Source organism: Ochotona princeps, chromosome 2, assembly GCF_030435755.1.
Source record: "Ochotona princeps isolate mOchPri1 chromosome 2, mOchPri1.hap1, whole genome shotgun sequence".
Lineage (NCBI taxonomy): Eukaryota > Metazoa > Chordata > Mammalia > Lagomorpha > Ochotonidae > Ochotona > Ochotona princeps.
The window spans coordinates 115,515,974-115,541,008 of record NC_080833.1 but is presented as its reverse complement, the minus strand read 5'-3'; the positions used below and the strand labels follow the sequence as shown (position 1 = coordinate 115,541,008).

Genomic DNA, 25,035 nt, shown 5'->3' with positions numbered 1-25,035 from the left:
AAACAATTCGTTGCTGAAAATGAGATAATATATGTGTGCTGTTTTAAGCCACTACTAAATAGAATGTACACACACACACCAAAACCTCTGATGAATTATTTAACAATCCAATAAAAATGTACACAACACCAAAAAACATTTGTAGATGGCAAGTAAGCACAAAAAATGATCATAAAAACTATTAACCATTAGAGAACTATAAATTAAAATTACAATGAGACATAACTATATACCTGTTACAATGGCCACAGTTAAAAAGAGTGTCTATATCAAGTGTTGGTGGAGATGCAGCAGCACAATTCCCATGTGCTGCTGATAGGAATGTACAACTCAACCACTTTGGAAAATGGCTGGCAACTTATTAAGAACCTAAATGTTCCCCTAATATATAACCTAGCCATTCCATTCATGTATTTACACAAGAGAAATCAAAGTATGTGTGTCTCTAAGTTTGTACATAGATATTCACAGTAGCCTTACTATAGAACCCAGCAGTGGAAAGTGTAAAACAAATTTTACTTGCTCCTTATACCAGAATATTTATCAACAGGGGAATGAACTACTGGTACAAGCAACACTGAGGATGAACCTCAAAATAATTATGCTGGGAAAAACTAAGTATAAAATTGGGGGAGGGGGGGAAGGTATGGTACCAGAAAGAGCAGTGGAAACTGAAACAGTAGCCAAAAAGCATCAGACTCAGCCAGAAGTAATATTTCTGAAGCCCAGGTAGGTAGTCATATTATTTATTTATTATATGTCATTTATTCCCTTTAGTTCACTTGGCTTGTACCTTTACTAGAATAGATACTCAAAAGCTGCTAATTTAAAGCACACTTTAAGGAATTTCAAAGGCACACTCATTCTTTAATAGAATAAAATATACTGAGCTTATGTTTAAAAGAATGGAATGTTCTTGAAGGAACACCCATTGTTAACTCTACAATGGGAAATCAAGGGGGAAGTGGAGGGAACTTGGGAGGGTGATGGGAAATCCCATAGCCTATGGAACTGTATTATAAAACAATAAAAATATGAGACATAAAGCGAAATAACAATAAACATGGAATGAAAAAGATTGCAAAATGTAAACTGTGTAAGATAAATCGGGTTTATTATACTTCAACATGTTCTGTAATTAGACATAGAGGGCTGTAATAAATTACTGAAAATAGTCTAGGAAAAAATGCAACAATTTAAGTTGATACACTTTCTTAAATATCTTCCATTTACAGAGCAAGCATTGTGCAGAGAAAATGCTAGCACATTCCATCTTTCTGACACATCACTGACACACATGATAGAGGGCCTCTCTAGATACGGAACTTACTCGGTCTGGGACATACTCATTCTCAAGCTTAAAATGATACCACACTCTGTTTAGCCTCCTAATTAAAAAATAATCTCTATGAATTACTACGTTTCTACTCTAACTCTAAAACATAGAGCTGTTAAACTAGATCTATAGTTTCCCTTATGTAAAATGGTACTAAGCCTTTTGAAATGCACTTGATTTTTATATTTTTCAATTGGCATATGATTCTTACATATATATTTTAAAGGGTATAGTTAATTCAATATAGATATATAATGTATAGTGTATAATGATCAATCAAGACAATTAATATTTCCAGCTCAAATATTTATCATTTTTATGTGTTACAAAACTTTAGATTCTTTTCTTGTTATTTTGAAAATATATAATAAATTTTTATAGACAAAAGTTACCCTGCAGTGCTATAAAATTCCAGAACCTATTTCTGTTATCTAACCATGTTTTGGTACTTATTATTAAATTTCACTTTTTACTCCCTCACCTCCTACCCTTCTTAGTTTTTAGTGATCACTGTTTTAATGTCCTCATGTATTTTTGGCTATCATAAATCATGAAAACATGCAGTATTTGTCTTTCTGTACCTAGATTAACTCATTAACATCCAGATCTTACAGTTCCATTCGTGTTGCCACTAACAACAGGATTTCACTTTTTTATAGTTGAATAATTCCATTGTGTACATGTACATCAATGTTTTCTTTATTCAGTCATCCATTAATGGATATGTTAGATTACTGCAATAAAACCATGTCATTTTATGATGATATCACACACACACACACACACACACACACACACATACACACACACACACACAGCAGTGGTATTCTAGATTATATCGTAGTTCTGGTTTTCTTAAGGAACTTTTATACTGTTCTCTATAATGGCTATACTAATTTATATTCTCACTGGCAGTGGTGATAGTTCCCTTTTCTCCACATTTTACCAGTGCTATATTTTATATTTTCAAGAGACTCAGATGACCTAGATAAAAATAACTAAGATGCTTATCCATCACAGATTTTCTGACATTTTATGGTATTAGCAACAACTAATTCAGAATATGCTATCAGATTAGTGGTTCATGTAATATTTATTCAATATTTGCTACACACCTAGCACTATATGTGTACTGAAAATAGGATTATAATAACTAAGACAAAACAGGATTATTGACCTCAAGGTGTTGATAACCAGGCAGGAGAAACAGAGTTAAAAAGTATTAACCTATTTAATTGGGAACTATACTTCTACTTTTACGTACTCATCCATCCTCCTGGCTTCTAGTATAATGTTCATATTATGAACTGGACACTCCTCAGAGTCTATATCATAGGACCTTCCTAGCAGATTAGTGGCAATGTGTTGAAAAAGTATCATACAATGATTAGTCGTAATATATTTCAGAAAAAAAGTCAACTAAGTGCCAGTATTCAGATTTGCTGATGGGGTCAAAAGTTAAACTGGAATCCAAAATGAGTAAGTCACTTGATATGGGGGATGGGAGGAAATGACATGAGTGCTTCAGACCTTAACCCTGAGTCACCCCATAAATCATCAACTTTTCCTAACCAGAATAATTGCTTCCTTTATAATTAAGTTTTGTGTCATGGTCAAAAAGCTTGCACCACATTCTCTTCAGGCATAAAATGATATCACAAACTACTCTGCTAATTTTCCAACTTTTATATGAGAAAAAATTCTAAAATCATCTACAAATAAATTAGGAACAACTCTTAGCATTTGTATTTTTCAAACTCTTTACCATTATTAAAAACCACAACTTATACAATATTTAATACGGAATTTTTTAAATGTGATTTTAAATGCTTTAATTCCATATACTTTTATTTTTCTGCAAACAAATCAAAATTATACTTCAGCTTTCTTCATGCTTTTCTAGCATACAATAAAAGCTCTATACTAATATTTACACATATGTAAACTAAGCAAAAGTCTCTTATACTCTTTTATGATTTCTCGCTTTCTTAGAACATAAACACACACACACACACACACACATACCTTTAATTCTTTTTCTTTTAACTATATCCAGGCTATCTCTATGTCCCTTCAATGTCAAATTACCAACCTCACCATTTGAATCTTTTCATCTTCTCTCCTATCTCTAGTCTGTATTCCAGTCTGATTATTGTACTATTTCAAGTCATCAATGATTTCTATGTTCATATAAGCCAAATGAGTAGTTTTCACTTTTCCAGGAGCTCTGTAACCTCTAATACTGCTAGCCATCTCTCTCTGCATTATACTTTTCCACTTCTGTATTCCACTCACTCACTCTCCTCTGTGCTTTCCTAATGGCTCTTAATCCTCCCACTAGCAACTGGCTTGGTTTTCCATAAGGCTTTGTCTTTGTTCTCTCTGAAAAAAGAACCTGAAGTAACTCAAAGTATGTCTTAAACAGAGAAATCGACGCAATGAAACTCTTAAGTTGAATACTTTGAAAGTTCTACTTGGATATAAAAGTTTTAGGAGAGAAATATAGGGAGTGTTGAAGACACAGACGCTAAATCTATGCTTCTAGGGTAAAGACTTCCTCTGCCACTTTCACACTGTGTCTTTTTGTTTGTTTGTTTTTTGTTTTTTTATTCATTGATTACATTGTATTATGTGATACAGTTTCGTTGGAACTGGGAATCACCCCACCCTTCTCCCCCTCCCCCCATGTGGAATAGAGTCTCCCCAAGAAGCGGAGGAACTAGACTGGACTATAAGATGTTGGACTCTATGTTTAGTTTATGCTTGCAAAGAGGGAATTACTTGATCAGTGGATATGCAACAAGGTGGAATATTCCACACTGTGTCTTGATGGATAAACAATTTCTCAATGCCCCAGGTTCTCCAGCTGCCTGACTATGATAATAGTTTTACCTATCTCATAGAAATATTCTAAGAATTATATGCTATCACATTGTATACTGTATAAGTTATTAAATAAATTGTAATACTGCTATTAAAAAAATAATGGCCCTGCCTTATTTTACTGTTATATTTTCTTAAAACCCTCAAATTTATTATTGGAATCATCAGAAAGTTTATGAAGTTGATACTGTAGCTTTCTAAGAGGGCATTGTTTACATGCACATACAAAACACTATGGATTTCTGAAACTAGAAGGAAATTAGAGAGATACTGTCTTTCATCTGCTGGTTCAATGCCCAAATGCCTGCAACAGCAAGGGCTGAGCTAGGCTGATGTCAGGAAACAGGTTTCCCACATCGTTAGTGGGGACTCAAGAACTTGAACCATAATCTACTGCTTCCCAGGGAACATTAGCAGAGAGCAGAAATAAGTAAAGCAGCTGGGACTCAAATCTGCACTCTGATAGGGTATGTGGGCATCCAAAGGAGCAGCTTAACTCACAACAACACAGAATCCTCCCAAACTTTATCACTTTACAAATGTGGAAACCAGAGTCATTCACTGATTTGTCTAAAGTTACATAACAGGTGTCAGCAAATTATAAAACCAGAACCAGAATGCAGATACTTAAGGTCTATACCTAAGGGTTGTTTAATGCATGGTTTTTTTCCTTATGCATTTATCATGCGAAAAGAGATTCTTTCAAACAGTACACTGTTGCTTTGAAGCAGTATTTTCTTGCCTTATTAGAAAAAATCCAAAATTTGATGACAAGGAAACTGTCAGAACTTTTAACATAGCAACTGTTACACTTGATCTTAGCCAAAAGGTTGAGAAGCGATAATGGATCAATTCTTAAATCTCACCTTTTTTTCAGTGAAACTTTAGAAATCTTTCAGAAACAATTCTATTCCTAGGTAAAGGTGCAACCACATCAAAATAGACTATATTTTAAAAATTTCATTATTAACCAAGTTTTATAAATTTTATAAGTAAATTTTAAAAAAATCATTATTTGTTCAAAAGGCAGATTGACAGATCCTTGATCTACTGGTTCATAGACCAAATGTCCATGACTGCAAGGGCTGGGCCAGACTCAGGACAGGAACTGAGAATTCTTCAGTCCTGGTCTCTCACCTGGGTGGCAGGCCCTCAAATACTTGAGTCAATCACCTGCCATTGCTCCAAGGTGCACATTAGCAGGAAGCTGGACTGGAGAGTGGAACTCAAACAAATTATAAAGCAATTTCCTTTAGAGTTTCTAGTTGAGAAGTGCAAATGATAAAAATGTTTTTTTAATCTTAGTGAATAATCTGATATAGGGCTAATGAACGTATGATTACATCTCCTTAAGCCACACAACAACAAATTATATTTAACAAGGAGTTTGAGATCAAACACTTCTGATCTCTAGGATCTAGCATGACACATTCAGAATCCATAATAAAATTAATTTACACACAAAAAGCCACTTTTCTCAATGCGAAGCTCTTGAGTATGGATAATTATAATACTGTCCATTTTTCTAAACATTAAAATAAATATTTGTTTTCAAAAATGTTGCAAATTTCACATATTATTTCACTCAAGGGAATTAGAAACATCTAAAACCTATTTACTCTATTCCCCTAATCTGAAATTAGAAGCTATGTTATAACCTGTCAGTCCTTAAATTAGTAAGTAATTTAAAAATATAACCTAATGGAGTACTTAAGCTATAATCAGGTAACTGATAAAATGTCTGGAAGTTATGTAATAACTGTTCATCAGACTTAACAATAAAATAGTGGCTGGTTTTAGAAAGCTAGAGTAATTTTTAATTTACTTTTAAAATTATCTTATATAAAGAAAAAAGGATTATGTTGGAATACTTTCATTGTTTCACCAATTCTATTAGTTACCATTTTTGATTAGTCAATCAACCTTTTTGCCTCAGTTCTATCATCCATAAAATACAGCTAGAAATGCTTTCAATAATATATCTCAGGAATGGGCTATGGATATAAAACAAGTTGGTAATGACAAAGTTTATTTATATTAAAGGTGTCAGGATTTGTACATGATGAAATAAAACAGAAAATGGGTATGTTATTGATTTGATCACTAAGTAAACCTAAATGGATACTCAGCTGTGCTGTTTTCTGAAATGTACTTAAACCTGAATGAAAGATGGTTCCACAGTAAGTTAAAAATTAATGACAAGCCTTCTAAAAGAAGGTTTCTTTAAAAGGTCCCCTTCTGAGATAAAATTCTTTTTTTAATTTAAGTATCTTTTTAAGTATCTTTCCAAATCCAGTCACATATTTTCTAGGTAGAACTGGGCTGAAAGGGTGAGTAAGCATGAAAGAGAAGATAAGCAAAGTGGCCAAACTCCAAGTTTCACATGGATGCGCGAGTGGTGAAGCTGCAGAAACAAGTGAAGCAGCCACATCCTTCTGAAACAGATTCCAGAAACTAATTTCTTTTGATTACTGAGGAAATTTCTGCTTCTGAAGATTTTATATAAACATTGATCCACATGACATATATTATTTACATATGTGAAAACTAAACATAAATTTCTAATAAATAAGATGTATTAACAAAACAAAACATTCTTCATTGGATTAGACATTCATGGAGGTATTGATTTGAGAAATATTGCTGTTTTGTGAAATTCTGTTTTTAACGATCACCCATGGCATTAAGTTCTTGGCATACATTTTTAACAAATAACAACACCATTTTTGCAATGATCAGAACATTGCCTATAATTTGCCCAAAGTTTCAAGCTTCTGATTTATGCTGCTTGAATTTGTACAGATACTGGACACCATTTCTTCTCCAAAAAGGATAGCAGTAAGATCTCATTAACTCCACTCCAAAATGCCTCTACCACATGTTGAAAAAAAATGAAGATGCAAGTACCTCAGAGTTCTACCTGCTGACCCTGAAAGCTGTTAACCATTTTACCCATCTGATGTCTTCATAGACTTACAGACAAGAAATAAAGCTGATGCACACTGGCTAGTGCAACCATACATGGGCAAAAGAGAAGTCATCTCTAACTAAACTTCCTGTTGGAATTCAGCACTATTATGTCACTTCTTGGATCAGTAAAACACATTCAAATTTCTTTAAGCAAAACAATATAAAAATACCCTCTTAAAGGTTTGAAAAGCAGTGTGCTTTTATCACTGACTTTCTCAGTGAAGCACACTTCAAACTACTCTGGTTAATAAGTACTCACTGAATGGTAGATTAAGTGTCAGGAGTGGCAGTAACAAAGTGTAACACTTCTTGCCTTTCAGAGGGTTCCAACACAGGCAGAAAAAATGAGCCTTTCAGACCAGAGAATTAGGGACCAATGCAAGAAAGAATTAAGAACACTCTGAAGAGTGTAATAAATAATATACTAAGTTTCAAGGGTCTGCCATAAGCATTTTCTCAGAACCCCAGACTCCTCCTATTGCATAAAGTTGTTGGCTTACAAAACCAGAGAATACGTTTATCAAATCCAATCCCACTTCGCTGGTCACAAGTGAGTGAATCATGGATCAAGAGCTAAAACTGCCTTAGGAATTCTTCATAAGACACCTTGAGCAGCTACCCAATCAGATCCTTTTTGTGTAAGTCTGAATCAGAAATGTGTGAAAATACTAAAGTGTAATCTCTTGAGCTGCTATGGAATCAGGAATGATAAGAAGTCACTCTTCCAGTTCTCTGTGAGGAGCAGTGCACAGTCTAGTTTATAAAGCATAAGCACAGGGCCTGGTGGGATAGCCTAGAGGTTAAATCCTGGCCTAGCATGCTTCAGGAATCTGATACGGGTGCCAGTTCATGTCCAAGGCTGCTCCACTCCCATCTAGCTCCCAGACTGTGGCTGGGGAAAGCAGTAAAGGATAGTCCAAAGCCTTCGGATGCTGCACCTGCATGGGAGAGCCAGAAGAAGCTCCTGGCTCCTGGCTTTGGATTGGCTTCGCTCCGGCCATTGTGGCCACTTGGGAAGTGAACCAGTGGATGGAAAATCTTTCTCTCTCTCTCCTCTCTATAAAATCTGCCTTTCCAACAAAAATAAATAAATCTTAAAAAAAAAAAAGCACAAAGACATTGCTCAACTGCTCAATCAGTTTTCTGCACTTCTTAAGTTCCCAAGCATCTTGTAAGTTTCTATCACTAAAGATTATTTTACAAGCTATACCCCGACATATGTTAATACAAATTTTATAAGAGATCAGTAACAGGTGAAATATCCAAGTGTGGTATTATTGAAAGAACCAGCTCTGAGGGAAGCAGATAAATAGCTCAGTTTCTACTCTATGAATCTGAAACTGATGGAAAGACATTTTTAAGTGTTTACTTTTGATTTGAGGGAAGGGTATTAAAAACAAAAAAAAACAAAGAAACAAAAAGTGTTCAAAAACTAGGTATTCATTTCATTTGCAACAGAAATAACAGATGGCAGGATAAAATGTGGCAAATTGACATTCCTAGTGAACTGAATCAAAGAAAACCTACTGTTCGTGGAAAACTGCCCCAGAAAAAAACAATAGAATCCTTTCTACAGACATTACAGGTTGAGATGAAGTATCTAAAGATGATATTTTGAATTCTGGTGGGGAATTACGGATGAATTAATATTTTGTCGCTTTTAATCAGTGTTCTCATTTGTCCTTCCTTTGGAAACATTTCTTTTTTTATCTAACTTTAGTTGAGCTGTCCTGAATGTGTTTCTGTGTTATGCTCTTAAATTCATTTTATTCTTCAGCCTGCCATCTAGCTCCCTAAACAGACAATTATGAAATCTGCACTAAGAAAAACAAACATTTGATTTAATTGAATTTTTTTCTTATTCATACAACATGCTCAAAGTCTTTTGAAAGTCTGAGAAAAAAAATCCTGTTCCTTACACCGTCCAAATCATATCAAAACAAGTCAAAGAGGAAAAGGTAAGTAGTTTAAGTAAAATAAGTTGTGATTACCTGGGACTAAACAAAGCACCAGCAGAGATGACTATGGTGGGAGGCAAAACTGTTAGGGGGAAATGAAAAGAACAGAAAGCCTTTTGAGCCTTTGTCAGGACTACTGGGATCACAAGCATTGTTTCCTGCTGACCTATAACAGGAACTCAGTAGTTATCCAAGGGTCTGCTCTAGAGGCAATAATGTCAGCAGCTCAACTGTGAATTAAAAGGTCCAGGAATGCGGGGTGTGGAAGGCTCCTGTTTTGGGAGAGAGTGTGTCCTATAAATAATAGTGTACTACACAGATAATGTCTACTACCTTTTAAGATACTGAAATATTTTGCTTACTACAGGGTCAATTAAAAATAAAACAATGTGACTTGCTTATTGGTATGTCGTAAGTGTGTGGCTCATACTAAAGCAGAACTTGAGGCTTTAGAATTGCAACATTTCTGAATTTCCAATGCTGTCACAGTATCAACTACAATTATTTCTGTCAATGAAATTAAGAACCTAGGTGAGAGTACAAGTCTACATCTTTCCACACAAGAAATAACCCCACTCACCTTTCTGATGAAATTACTAGAATATTTTGTATTGAAAAACGGAAGACAAATAATGACTTCCTTCATTTTCCTTTTAGCAAGAGCAAAAACAAACAAACAAACAAACAAAAACAACCTAGGTATTTAGGAACTAAATTCCTTTTCCATGACATAATTTGAACTCATCAAGATAAAATGAGCTATCTTTTCCCTACTGTTAAAATGAAACTCCCAATGAAACTGTGGGACATATCTAGACAATGGGATGCTGAACTGTCTGCCATTGTCTGTACCAGCAATGTCAGGGCACACTTAAATAACAGACTGATGGACTTATGACTGGTTATGAAGGACTACACCATTGTAATACAATGGGGAAAATCAGTCGGAGTGTGGGAATTTGAGGGAGCAGGGTTGGGAAATCCCAGACCCTGTGGAATTGTACCATAAAATTAAACAATAAATTTTTAAAATGTAAAAAAAAAAGACTTATCTAATTACTACTATTTTTTTTAAGATTTATTTATTTTTATTGGAAAGGCAGATATACAGAGAGGAGAAGAGAAAGAGAGGAAGATCTTCTGTCCAATGATTCACTCCCCAAGTGGCTGCAAGGGCTGAAGCTGAGCCAATCCGAAGCCAGGAGCCTCTTCTGGGTCTCCCACACGGGGGTGCAGGGTCCCTTGACTGCTTTCCCAGGCCACAAGCAGGGAGCTGGATGGGAAGTGGAGCTGCTGGGATTAGAACCCGTGCCCACATGGGATCCTGATGCATGCAAGGCAAGGACCTTAACCACCATGCAATTGCGCCGGGTCCTAATATTTTGTTAAGTTTAAGTTTATCCTGCCTCTTTTCCTTGATATGAAACATCAAATGTGATACATCATTGTTTAGGAAATAAAATATATGAACTACATGAGAAAAAGTGCTCACCACTTTTTCTCATGTAGTTACAGCAGTTTTTACAGTAAACTAATGACAAATCACTTTTTACAAATGCAAGAGAAACAATACATATGTTTTCTTAAAAGAGCACCATCTATCTTTTAAGAAGACCAGTCCCTTTAAAGCAAGGTTTGCTTTCTCTATTTAAAATACTTGTTTCTTACCTAGAGAGACACTACGAACCATGATTTCAATCTGTGGTTTGATGAATGCTATTTCTAATATTATTATACTACTTAGCTTCATTAATTATAAAGCGCTTAAGAAACCACTTGGCTATTTGAACATTAAGAACATTTTCCTGGAGTAACTTCTATTAACATACTTCACCACATTCATTTTATCACCTATCAGTTCTTTTTTTTTTATAGGATTATTATAATTCTTGTTTCCACTATCACTTTTTTTTTTCCCCCACTGGGCCCAACACAGGCCATTTTTGCTTTTATTTATTTCTTTTTTTTTTTTCATTAATTACATTGTATTATGTGACGCAGTTACATAGGTACTTGGTCACCTATCAGTTCTTCTCAGAGTTCTAGATCCCGTTTTTTAAAAGTCCAAAACAGGATCAGTAGCAGCTCCAGTACTTAGTTCTTATCAGCTAGAACATTCAGAATCTAGCTGAAAACCTGTTCTCAGCTGCCCCCTTGCTGCTGTAAAGGAACCTTGAGACTGCTGTAGTAGAAAAAGACCAGTCATTCTGAGAGAATAATAGGGAACTCTGAAAAACCAGAGATCATGAGAATCTGTGGCTAATGTACTTCAACTCTCATAGCATATTTTATTAATAATGAAAATTTTTCTGCCTGTGATCTTCAAGGACCACACTCTTCTGGTCCTTAGAGCCTGAGCTGCTGTTCATTTATACCTTAGGCAAATAATTAACTACTTCGCTGAGGAATCAGAGACAGTGGGCAGCAGCAGTGGTCAGAAAATGAACTGTTTATTCTACTATTGGCACATACTTTTTTTAAACACTCTCCTCCATGTTCTTAAAAAGATTTAAAAAGGCTTAACATATAAGCCATTGAGAAATTTAAATTCATTTATGTGGGAACATGCAGCATTCTAATAGAACTATTCACATGGCAACTCACAAGAAAAATATAACTTCCTTTTATAGTAAAATAGATGGAAAGTACATAGCTATACATTTTTGCCATTTAGTTCAACATTAGTAGCATCCAAAAGCTCTAATGTAAGCATTTACTGTTGCATAGGCTGACATTACCTAGCATAGTTTTCACTATCAAGAATTAAAAAGACAGAAAAGAAGAATGGAATGTTCCAGGAACACAGATGTAAACATCCCACAATGAGTATGTTAATAAGCTCATGATTCACCTTAGCCCTATGTTTCATAAGTCTGTTTCTCGGTTACCAAATGGGAACTGATTTTAAAAATCTGCATAGAAAAGCTTTATGTTTTTATTTTTCATTTGACTATAAAAAGTGCAGCTCTAGGGGCGATGAAGAATAAGAACTTCTTCATATTGTCTACGAATAAACTCCTAGCTTGACATCAATTCCATGTCCACCTTCATCATTCTGCACTGGTCAAAGCCAAGCATGTAGTATTACATTCAGATGGTTCCATCCACACAATTTATTGTTTTCTATCTCTTCCACCTTTGTATCTACAACAATAAAATCAGCCCAATATCTTGTGAGACAAAAAAAAATGCTAGTTTTATTCTTTCAAAATGAACTTACCCGTCGAAATGACACAACATAAAATGTGTCTCCCCTTCTGCGGATGGCTTCAAAGAAGTCTTGATAACTTCTTGGGGAAGCATAATACACTTGCAGCTCACTCCCAGAGTTCCCACTAAGGCAAGACAAAGGTGGAATATTAGAGTAAATATTTTTGAAATTCATAACTTTTTCATTGTATATATTTATTATGTCATACTATATAGATATATTTCTCATAAGCTTTTTAAAAAATAACTCTGATAGTCATGGAGCCTTTGTGTACGTTCTTTTGGCTATGAGGCTGTGAAAAAGGGGAAATGGAAAGACAGTCTCGAAACAGATGTAGCTTTGAAATCCTGCTCCACACCTCAAATGAGTACTTTCAGGGAAAAGTACTTCAGTCTGTTTTCTCACCATCAAAATGAGGCAAACCATATAAACCTTCCAAGATTGTTACTGGCATCTAGATTGTGTCATATGTCAGGTGACAAGGACAAGCTCTGTTATGAAGTAGTCACTGAACAATTGCTGGCCATCAATACTGAAGAACCACAGGGCCCCAGCGTGGTAGCCTAGTGGCTTTAGTCCTTGCCTTGCATGTGCTGGGACCCCATTTGGGTGCCAGTTTGTGTCCCAGCAGCCCAACTTCCTATCCAATTCCCTGCCTGTGGCCTGGGAAAGCAGTTGAGGACAGCCCCAAGCCTTGGGACCCTGCACCCCGTGTGGAAGACCCAGAAGACGCTCCTGGCTCCTGGCTTTGTAATGTCTCAGCTCTGCCCGTTGCAGCTGCTTGGGGAGTGAATCAGTGGATGAAAGATCTTTCTGTCTCTCCTTCTCTATATATATTTGGCTTTCCAATAAAAAGAAAAATCTTTTTTAAAAAAAAGCACCACAGAGGTGACTTGATACAATTAAAAAACCTATATTTTCATGGTGATTGGTGTAGTGCACAAAAAGCCAACATCCAGAAAAGTTAAGAGAATCCAACAGTACCTTCCTAAAACCTTTACATATCAATCAGACATTAACAACCTAAGAGGCAAACCAAACTGACCCAGAAGGAAATCAGAAATGAATCATAAAAACTCTGAAATCATTCCATTTGTTTACTAAGCCATTCCCGACTATAACACTTTGGATAGTCAATTCTCATTATTTGTGGTAGTTATTTTCTCCCAAATCACTGCCAACACTGAATTAGTGATTCTTGAATCATTCTCCTGGGGGAAATACAAGATTGTTTTTCTGGTTACAATATTTTCTCAACCAATCAATATGCAACACTATCTTTAAGTGTGTTTCTAAAGACATCTCTTTTTTTTGTTTGATGGTTTTCATGATACAGTTGCACAGACACAGGGACTGCCCCCCTAGACCTCCTATCCCCTCCCACTGTTTCCCCATATTATTACAGTAGGATAGTCTTCCAACAGCAATCAAAAGTTCAACATTCTATTGTTTAAATGCATCATGGTATTGTAGGTATAGACAATGGTAGATAGCCTAATATCCTATTGCCAAGGAATATTTATCAGTTTCATTGGGCGTTCTCCTTTTATTCGAGAGCAGAGATGCATACTGCAACATATTTTTACTTTCTGGTATAAATACATCTCTAATATATATGTTATTCATTAATACTGAACACACAACCAACACCAAATGCAACTTCCCTAACCCATATATTTTGTTCATGATGCACCTGTAGCCTTCAAGCATTTGGGATTGTAACACAACATGGCAGCAACATACCAGGGGGCCAAATTAAACAGTAAAATTATCAACAAATACATCTTTAAATACATACATATATATATATATATTTTTTTTAATCTATTTGAGTTGTCCATTCCAACAGGATTAATATAATCTTAGGATTTTACACATTCATTATTACTAAAATACTGATTACTAATGTCATTTAATAAAAAGTATAAAAATGATAATGAATAAAATAGGTCCAAATTAGATCTCTACTATACATATATTTCTTCCCTCAGTGCCTCGAACACTGTCTGGCATACAGCAGACGCTAAGTAAACATTACATTAACTAATGAACTGTAAGTCTGTGTTGGAGCTACAGACAGAACTGGAGGCTTAATTTTAATTTCAGTGGCACTGATATCACTATCATCACATCATCAACATTTACCAATCTGGAGGCCCTGAATTATGTCCCTACTACCATGTTAAGTGCTTTCAATAAATTTTCTAATGTAACCATTATAACAGCCCTGTGCAGTGAAAACTGGGTAGATGAGTGTACATCAGTTCCATTGACTTAGCCCACAGAGCAGCTTTGAATTGTCAAGTTCTAATGCTAGAATATTAACTCTGACAATATACTGCCTCCTACAACAGCTTTCCTTTTAATTAGAAACATCTTGAAGACATTTAATGTTCTAGGCAAAGGACTCTGAAATCTTACAAAATCTAAAGCTGTATAGTAAAAAAATGTATTTTAACTCAAACAGCTATAGTCTGAATTGTGATTTTTTTCCCCTTATTCTGAAAAATCATTACAAAAAAGGTTTTCTCAGCTTTTCCATATATAAAATACATATCAAATTTTGGTGTGCATTTAAAGATTCCTGTAAAGCACTCAGCAAGACACCTAGCTCAGAACAGCAAAAAATAGTGTGCCCTTCTCCTAGCTTTAACAAAGATTTTACAAATCAAGGAAAACAGCTATGCAAGATCTTCAGAAAAATGACAACTTAAGTTCATTCTGACTAAATATAAAAGAGACTTGGGAAAGTTGACCTGAAATTACCTAGCTTTATTCTGGCTGTTTAGAAGTAGTATATGTTACATGGAATAATGTATCAGAGATGATATAAATGGAAGAGCAGAATTATCTTCAAACCCACAGTTTCTCACCTGATGCTAGTGGTTTCTGTATATTGGACAGCCATCAGCTGAGAATTTGAACCCTGTTCCAGAGCACCCTGGAAGAGAAAAGCAGATTTAATGCCAAACAATGGGAGTATAGGAAGATGTTTCTAATGGACTCATTCCACATTTGCTAAGTTGTCCGTTAAAGTTTTCATACAGGCTTTTCAGGAAAATTCAGACATATTAAGAGTATATAAAAATTATCACATTGTAGGTCACATTCTATGCCAAGAGATGTGTCTCATGGAGAGTAACACATTTAGGGAACTTCCCACAAAGTCCAAAGAAACAGCACAAAAGCTCAGTCTAAGTACCACAAGTTTCATGGCCAAGCTATATAAACTATTACTACAGATAACAATAATTCACGTTTGTCCGATGTGATTATGTTACCAAGGACAAGTTTCTAAGAAGTAAGAAAGGTCCATATGAAAACCAAGTGACTGAATTAAACACAGAGATCGTCATGCCTAAATACAGTTTTAGCCATCATTAAGAGATCATTGATAACTTACGTCAAGAGTTCAGTGCAGCAGGATTCGTTAGCAGCCCACATAAGGAACAATAGAAATTTGTCTTTCACATAGCATCTGCTGTTTACCATGCCTCCTTCTACTCCACAGCAGTTTTATAAGCTTATCTTCATAGGAGTATCAGAGTTCAAAAGCAGTTTATCAACATTACCACTTAGGAAATGACCTTACCATTACCTTAGCAAGCTAAGCTTAGTCACAAAGCTGTTTAGTCAGAGGTTAACTGTTTATTAGTAAGACCCCTAGTGTTTGTTCATTTTTATGTCAGTACATCCATGTTTCAGTAATTAAAGGGCTTACATGCACTACATGAACCAAGGCTACAAAATAAATATTTCACTTTTGCCTTCAAGAAGTACATAGTTTAGCTGGGAAACAGATACCCCAAAACACTGCAATATGATAAATGCTAAAACAGAAACATTAAGGGGGAAAAATGAAGGCTTATTTACTAGATGGAACTGATATGCAAAGATGAATACAGACCCTTTAACTTTTTGCTTGCAATGATCCAAGGGTGTTCTGGTTTTGTAAAAATCTAACGTAAGTTCTTCATAATAGTAGGTATTAAATATTACATAAAACTGAAAAAGCACCAATAAAATGGAATATATATACATGATTATAAAATTAGTAAATAAACTCAAAATTAGATTATACCTAGTTGATAAATGTAAAATTTAAAATTAGCAGATTTGGGGCTGGTGTGTGGCTCAACAGGCTAATCCTCCATCTGTAAGTGCCAAGTTCCATGTGGACACTGGTTCTTGTCCTGGCTCCTCTGCTTCCCATTCTGCTCTCTGCTTGTAGCCTAGGAAAGCAGTGGAGGATGGCCCAAGGCCTTGGGACCCTACACCCGTGTAGGAGACCCAGAAGAAGTTCCTGGCTCCTGGCTTTGGACCGGCTCAGCTCCAGCCCTTGCAGCCACTTGGGGAGTGAACCCGCAGATGGCAGATCTTCCTCTCTGTCTCTCCTTCTCCCTGTATATCTGACTTTTTAATAAAAATAAACAAACACATTTTAAAATGAACAAATTAAATGGCCTTAGTGACTGAATTTCAAATGATTTCTGCTATTCTGGAATAAATCTGAAAGAAGCCAGATTTTTTCCCCTCACCTCAGAAATGGATGGGTTAACTTTAAGGAAAGGCTGAGGTACAGAGACATTTGACAAGTAGAAACTGAACATGCCATTTATCCAAGATTATACAGATTAACAAAGGAACCTCTGAGAAACTGGCTATGAGCTTCCTATTTTTAGCTATCTGAATTCAGCAAAAGGTAATAATAAAAATGTGAACTACAGATTCACACAGAAATAAGCTTCAAAATACGCTTAGCAAAAAGTGACATCTGTAGACAAATCTACAAAAAAATGGATGTTTTAATGTCTTATTTGAAAAAAACTTGTTTGTTTAATCAAAAGGAAGAGTTTATTTATCTGAAAGGCTGAGTTAGAAAGAGAGGGAAACAGAGATTCCTTTTCCCAGTTCATTTCCCATGTGGCCACAAAGGCTCTGGCTGTGCCAGGAGGAAGCCAAGAGCCAGGCATTTTATCCAAGCCTCCCACGTGGTTGCATGGGTCTGATCACTTGAGCCATCTTCTGCTACCTTCCCAGGAACATCAGCAGGGAGCTGGGCTGGAAGTTGAGAGCTGGGACTTGAACCAGCCAACATATGGGATGGCAGCTCACAAGTGGAGGTTTGCCTGCTGCATCACAATGCCAGTGCCAACGTCTCTCAATGGAGCTGCAGGCACCCAGCTTCTGTCTGGCCGAGGCCGGGCAGTTGTTGCTATTTAGGCAGCGAAACAGAAGACGGAAGATCAGTTTCTTTCTCTCTCCCCCTCTACTTCCCCCTCTACTTCCCCCTCTCTCTCTTCCCTCCCTCTCTCTCTCTCTCTCTCTCTCTCTCTCTCTGCGTGTATGCATGTGTGTAAAACTCTCTGCCTTTCAAATAAATGAATCAGATTTTTAGAAAAGGACCTGCTATTTTATTCATATATTCACCCAGTACTCTTCCTTCCTGCCAGTCTAAGGTTCTATGTGGTATCACTTAAAGAAACTCAGTATTTTTTATGTAGGTCTTCTGCAGACAAACTGTTCTTGTTTATCTGTCTGCAAATACTTTTATTTCACCTTTTATTTTGCCATAAAAGATATTTTTACTAATTTACTCCTTTGCTCTTTCTATTAACTCAGTCTAGGAAGAGAGAAAAATCAGGAAATAGGACAAGTCTGATACAATACTTGGAGATGACAGGAAGAAATGTCAAATCACTGAACGTCCTTGAGTATCACTAAGAATTTCATAAGGTCACTTTTGTGTCTGAAAGAGGTAACGCAGAGGAAAAAGAAGGTTGAAATGAGAAAAGAACAAAAAGTAAGGAAGCAAATCAAACTTTCCAGGCAACAACAGCATAAGCATGATGCTCCTTCTCTTCCCACGAGTTAGCCCAGCTTATACCCCTGAACACAAACGTACCACGTCATTCCTTCCTCCATAATAACTAATTTTCCTCCATTTGGGATCATTACACTAAGTTCTTCAGTGAAAGATATGCATCCAAAACAGCAAGGAAAGCAGGAAGACTTTAAACCACAAATCTCCTCCACATGAACGGACGATGAAATTAAAACAAATCTTCCTTGCATGAGAATTCTTTCCACATTAAAGAACACCAAGCTTCCCATCCATAGTAAAAACTCTATCCATTTTTCCAATGAACCAGAAAGAATAAGAATTTATATCTAAAGATAAAGCCAAAAACTCTCTTAAGTCAACAATTTTCATCTAATTTTTCACAAAGCCCAGCATACCACCTGTGTGGGATTATACGCTCGTGAGGATCTGTTCCCGCCTCCAATGCTTTTCCTCTGTACAACAAAAGATGGAAGCCTGGAATCTGCATTACCAAACTTCTGTGCCACTAGAGTTTGAAATGTCTCTTAAGGTTCTGTAAATGAGATGCCTTTGCTTCAGGGACAGGTACGGTGGGAAGTGGGAAGTCATGCAGTTGGGTCAGATGGCATGGGTCTGTAATGAACATCACTCCTCGGTTAGCAACGCAATGAGGAATTTCTGGCTGTGTGGCAAGGCCCAGCAGAATGTCTCTGCTGCCTCACCCCATTGTCTGGACAATCAGCCACATCTCTGATGTTTCACAGAATTCTCCTGGGGGTGTTGTTGTTTTTCTGCTAATGTGAAATGATTCCTGTAACTGGTGTAACACTTCAAACTGATCAATCATGTTATGGTAAAAACCGCTTTAGCAACTTAAGGCAATGACACACAGCTAAAAGCATACAATAGTACAATTGAGCCCACAATGTTTCCAAACATCCTGTTATGTGCCAACCTTTGTCCTGAAGCTTGCCCTAAAAAAAGTAATGTTTTCCTTAAGAAATGGCTTGATAATATCTTAGAACAGACAACAATCATGGAGGTACAAAGAGTTTATTTACCATGCGCCTCGAACGCATTTTGGTTTCTCACCACGTTAACCAAAAAGTAGATGGGACATTTTCTAAAGGGAGACAAATGTGAACCCCCACCAAAAAAATGGCTTAAAATTTCTACTCATATTTAGGGAAAGGAAACAGTTTGTAAAGATAAAAGGAAGTTTCTTGTAAAGGCCCTCTGTTTGTAGATTGGCTGAGCTGCCCTGATCCCTTTCACTGCCCTTTAACAAAGAACAACAACAACTGAATCAGCACTAGGTGAAGGTGATGGTAATTCATGCATGATTCGATTATAAGATTTAATAAAGAATCTATGCTACATTCTTTTATAAATCCCTTTCATTTATGAGCTTTTCTTTTAATTCTGTGCTCTCGGTATTTTAAGTAATATTAGTTTATGTTTAGTGAAAATTGATTTTTGAAAAAGGTAAACCACTTGTCATTATGTAACTGCATGTGCTGCCAACCGTGGAGTTCCTGGCTTCTGCCAGGTCACTGCAGGTTTGAATGAATAATAGCTTCCTGAAAATATTTTCTCTGAAGTAAAATAACAATAGTTTTTTTGGATTGATTTTGTAATCATTCTTTCATAATGAAGTAAAAATGAAACAACTGGATGTTGTCAAAAGCTTGTGATGATTTTATCTATAAATAAAGAAGGCAACTTTTCTGAGTTGTCCATTATCAGCATCATGCCATAGTGGTCCATGTCTCTTCTTATCTCCTCACCGACACATGCATTCTTTGCAAGCTCTCGAGTCAGCTGGAGCTGGTCTCTGGCAGCGGCACAGCACATTAAGCTGTCATTTTGGATGCCTGCACCACATATCAGAGTTCTGGTTCAAGTCCTGGTTACTCTGCTTTCAATCTAGCTTCCTGCTAATGCAGCCTGAGGGCAAAAAATGATAGCTCAAGTACTTCAGGCTCTGCAACCCTTGTGGGAAACCTGGATGGAGTTCTGGGCTCCTGGCTTCAGCCTAGTCCAGCCTTGGCTGTTGCAAGCATTTGGAAAGTAAATCAACAGACGGAAGATTATTTTTCCTCCTTCTTTATGTCTTTCTCTGACAACCATAACTTTCAAGTAGATGAAAATAATCAAACATTTTAAAAAAGATGAGCTTGTCTCCTGGCCCAGGTCCTTGGGCCTGCCTGCATGGTAGGTGCCTGGTCCGTGAGCCAGTGATGGGAGTTCCCAGTGGTGTCTGGGTCGCCTGGCTAGGGTCTTTGAGCCCCCTACGTGGTGGGTGTTGGGTCTGTAAGGCACAGGGGTTGGGTGGGGCCTGACTTGGGTGGTCAAGGAACCATTGGAGCTGGGGGAAGCTCACTGGCCACTTGGTGGCACACTTGTGAGGACTTGGTTTGTGGATTTGCAGTGACCTAGGGATGGCACAAGTGTGGGTGTAGGGGTCCAGGGGTCTCACATCCAGGATTGGTGGTTTGACTGTGTAGTGTATGTGTCAGAACTGGCCTCCTCAGTGGAAAAGATGGAGCAATGGATGGCACAACAGAGGCACATGGAGTACATGGCAGCCCATTGGGGCCTGCAGAAAACATCTGGTACCAAAGCAGAGGACGAAGGATAGAACAAATCAATCAACTGGCCCGGGCCCTGAGGCCCATATGTGAGGTGGGTGCCAGGTCATGAGCCCTGGGGGAAGGGGATTTGTAAGGACTAAGGTCACCTGGCCCTGGTCTATGGACCTGCCTGCAAGCAAAAAAGGCAGGACAGTAGATACAGACCCTGATGCACATGGAGAATATGGCAGCTCATTTGGTACCAGAGCAGAGGAAGGAGAACAGAGCAAACGGAACACTACCCCAGTAAACAAGGACAGGAAAAATCTGGGTGAATGGATACTTGAGGTCAACTATGTCAGCTAATAGACATTGGGAAGGTTGCTTTACCGTTGGATCAGTGAAACTGACAGCATTTCAGAACTATGCAAACCACTTGGTCAGAACCATCAGAACATGCACTACATTAGGACCCTGGGTTTTATCAGGTGGTAGTTCCCCATCCCTGGCTACAGGGACATTTGGGAGGCTGGGAGTGGCTTCCCCTTTTATCTCTCTCCTTCCCCCAGAGACAAGAAGAAATAGAGAATTCGGAAACAATGATTTCACCCACTTTTCCTAACCCTCAATCCTATCCACCCTGGTCAACCATGTAATCATCATCAAAATAAAATTTTTTTAAAAAAAGAAGCAATTGGGTCAACAAATTAAAAAAAAAAAAAAAGAAAGAAATGGGCAAAGGGAACGAGTAGACATTTTTCAAAGGAACAAATTCAAATGGCTAATACACATAAGAAAAAGTGCTCAGGCTCCCTAGCAATAATGTAAACATAAATAAAAACCACACTGAGGTTCCACTTAACTCCAACAAGAACTGCCTATATACAGAAATCTCCCAATAACACCTTTTGGTAGCCTACTAACTGATGGTGGGATTGTAGACTTGTGCAGCCACTATGGAAGTCAGTATGGAGAGCACTCAGTCAACTGAAAATTTATCTACTCAGCAATCCCACTCCTGGAAATGAAATTCTGCCATTTGCAACAAAGTGATACCAACTGAAGACCATTATGCCCAGTGAAATAAGCCAATCCCAAAAGGACAAACATTGTATGTTCTCTCTGATAGGACAACTTTACCTTTCATCTAAAATATAAAACAAAGAGACATATAGTAAGCAATCTTATAAATAGACGGTGTAACGAACACTGGAGTACCGGGAAACAAAGAAAAACTGCAGTGTGCGTCTCTACTCCCGAATATAAGGAGGACTCCCAATGAAGTTGTTAGATACACCTTGACAACAAGATACTAGAATCTCTGCCATTGCTTATACCTACAATGTCATGACACACATAAACAGCAGAAAGCTAGAGTTGTGACTACAGCTGAAAGGCCTATATTTTGGTTAAAAAAAAAAAAAAAAGAGGGGACAATGGGAAGGAAAGAGAAGGATAGGGAGGGAAATGAAGCAAAACAGAAGGGAAGGCAGCAAGCCATAAACCTATAAAACCGTATAATGGAAAATAAGAGAAGCAAACAAACCTGAAGAATACGGGTCTTCTGTTGATGATTTGTCATTCTTCTTGACTTGGTCCTTTCCACTTCATGTCTATGAACCCAGCCTCGAAGTTCATGATTTAACCTATGAGACAGTGTAAAGAGTTAAACATATTTCATGGAAATAAACACCTCACCTCTTAGAAATGAATTAAATCGATCTTTAGATTCAAAGAGCAGTCCAGGTACCTTATTATTCGATCCTGTTTTTTATTTTGAAAAACCTAACACCCTTAAAGTTATACTGACTTTAGTAAGACATGCATTTGTATGATAATCTCCTCAGATTATGAGCATAAAATTCAAAGAAATCCAAAGCTAAATATCTGTCAAGCATAAATATTGAAAGAAAGGGTTTTTCACATGCAAAAAGGCATGTCCTGTCTTTGTTCTTGGGCTATGTATACATGAACACCTGACACACTGGAGGAAACTTAAGCCAGAGGACTTCTAATGAAAAGAATAAATGCAACTGCCTGGAGGAAAATAATTCAAAGTGTTCAGCAGTGGAAACTAAAAAAAGAGAGATAAATTTAAATATAACTTTCCGTTTTCTTCCTTACATTTCAGAGATATTTGTGAAGATGTTAACTGTGCTTATTTAGCCATAGCTGGTTATTACTTATCACCAAAAAAACGGAAGCAATGTTTGAGACTCAAGGGTAGAATCTAAAAACCATAGGAAAATTTTTAAGGGGAAATCTGATAAGGAAGGGTGCACAAATGGGATAACAATGGCAAAGTATCTCTAAAATCACACCTCCTCACTTTCCTATATTCCTAACTGGAAGAAAAGGCGCTTTCTGCTACTAATGTTACCAACTACAAACCCAGCACTTACCCTGAATTTGTGTTGTTGCTGTGTTTTGTAGTTTTCAAATAATACATACTTAAAAATGCAACCAGCGCATAAGCAGGCTCATCATTCTCTCTAATCAATTGGTCATGAAACTGAAGCACTGATACGCTTCCACTTTTCCATCAACTAAGCCAGAGATGATTTTAGCCACTTAGTCCAAGCAAATACTTTCCTAAGTTCTAAAATCAAATACGAGATCCCACTTAGATATTTCCACAACAGTCTACAAACACTCACCTGAGAGATTCTGTCGTGTTAATCAGAGGTTGACAAGGAGGTGGTGGAATATAAAGTACCGGTTCTTCAGTTAGCACCATTAGAGCTTTGTCATTTGAAACAGAATGATCATAGCTGAAACACACAGGCAAACATTTGTTTCTTTGCAACTTAAATTCCCAAGAAGCTTGCAATAAGTATTAACGTTTCACAGAAATAAAATAAAAATATAGTACGTAGAACATACTCTAAGATAGCAGAAACTAAAAGAGAAAGTACATAACAGCACTGATGTAATTTTCTGGTTTTCTGCAGAGATAGTACAGTGATTCATGTTCATCCAGACACCATTTATTTAGCAGCTAATATGTACCAGAAGTAACAGATAGAAAGGATATCATTTAGGTTTTCAGTGTGAGATCAAAGAATGTACACAGTACTTCTGCAATAAAGGAGGTGACAGTAATGGTAGATCAAGTATTTGGTAGTTGAAAAAGTATTATGTCTTTATGAGAGCTGAATGGGATGTGGGACAGACTGGACCAGTCTGCTGTACATACTGGCAAGCACAGGAACCAGGGCAGGGGTGGGCCTAGTGTGGTTTATTGCAGATCGCTCCAACTAGGCTGTAGCTCTCACTGGTTTATGTGAGGGCCGAATGTGAAGTGGGCAGGATCGGAATGGGCTCCAACACCCATTGGTTCATGTGGAAGACAGGGCTGGAGGCAGAACTGACCCAGCAGTTGCAAAGACCAGCATATGCATAAGCCAATTGGGGCGATGGTCTGTGCTGGACCCTGAATGGCAAGCACACACAAGAATCTGGTCTGGGATCTCTTCAGACGAAGTTTCTTTGGGGATCACCCCAATTGAACTGCTGGACTCAGAAACCCAACCATGAGGAGAATTGCAAGTTCCAGGGTTTGACCATGGAGTGCATGTGTCAAAGCTGAGCCTCCTCAGTGGCTTAGACAGAGCAGTGGACAGCATATCCAGGTGCACATGGAGGATATGGCAGTCCATCGGAACCTGATAAGGGAATTGGTGAGTACAAGAGTTGAGGCTGGATGGGGGCTAGACCAGGCAAGGATGCTCCACTTGTCAGCAAGTATGTGGGCTCGCTCAGGAGTGTGAACCAGGCAGGGCCAAGCCAAGCTGCAGCACACACTGACACAGGTGTGAGCCATGGAGGGCTAGGCTGTTGCATCTGTTCACTTGTGAGCCAAGGATGGGGGCAGGCTGGGGCAGGGATAGGTTGCGGCACCCACTGGCAAGAGTTGGAACTGGGGTGGGCTGGGCCAGGCCAGGTTGCAGCATCCAATGACTAGGGCCAAAATGAGGGGTGGACCATACCAGGCCAGGTTGGAGCAATTGCCAACATGTGCAAGATCTGTGGCTGGGAGTGGGCCTGGCTGGAGAGCTAATGAGTGGACCTCTCCTTCTGGGCTGTAGTTCCAAATGGTGAGTGTGAGAGTTGGGAAGGTGAAGGGGGTAAATAGGGCTGGACATACCTGCAGTATTTCTCAGCATGTGTGGGCTGGTCTGTGGGCATGCCAGACTGCGCTACACTCCAGTACCTGCTGGCACTCACCATAGCCAGAGTAGGTATTAGACAGGCTGGGCTAGTTCACAGAGCCCACAGAG

The 25,035-nt window shown here is 37.7% G+C and overlaps 1 protein-coding gene across 1 annotated transcript in view; it reads right to left on the bottom strand.

The window, feature by feature from the left end:
• ATF6 (activating transcription factor 6) overlaps window positions 1–25,035 on the bottom strand; it is a 148,849-nt gene that overhangs the window by 24,946 nt on the left and 98,868 nt on the right. Inside the window, exons 12-15 of the mRNA XM_058656206.1 lie at window positions 23,413–23,526; window positions 22,302–22,401; window positions 15,232–15,299; window positions 12,368–12,482 (exon numbers count right to left, since the gene is read on the bottom strand). Coding sequence (XP_058512189.1) covers window positions 12,368–12,482; window positions 15,232–15,299; window positions 22,302–22,401; window positions 23,413–23,526 — 397 coding nt within the window. The remainder of the gene's footprint in view (window positions 1–12,367; window positions 12,483–15,231; window positions 15,300–22,301; window positions 22,402–23,412; window positions 23,527–25,035) is intronic.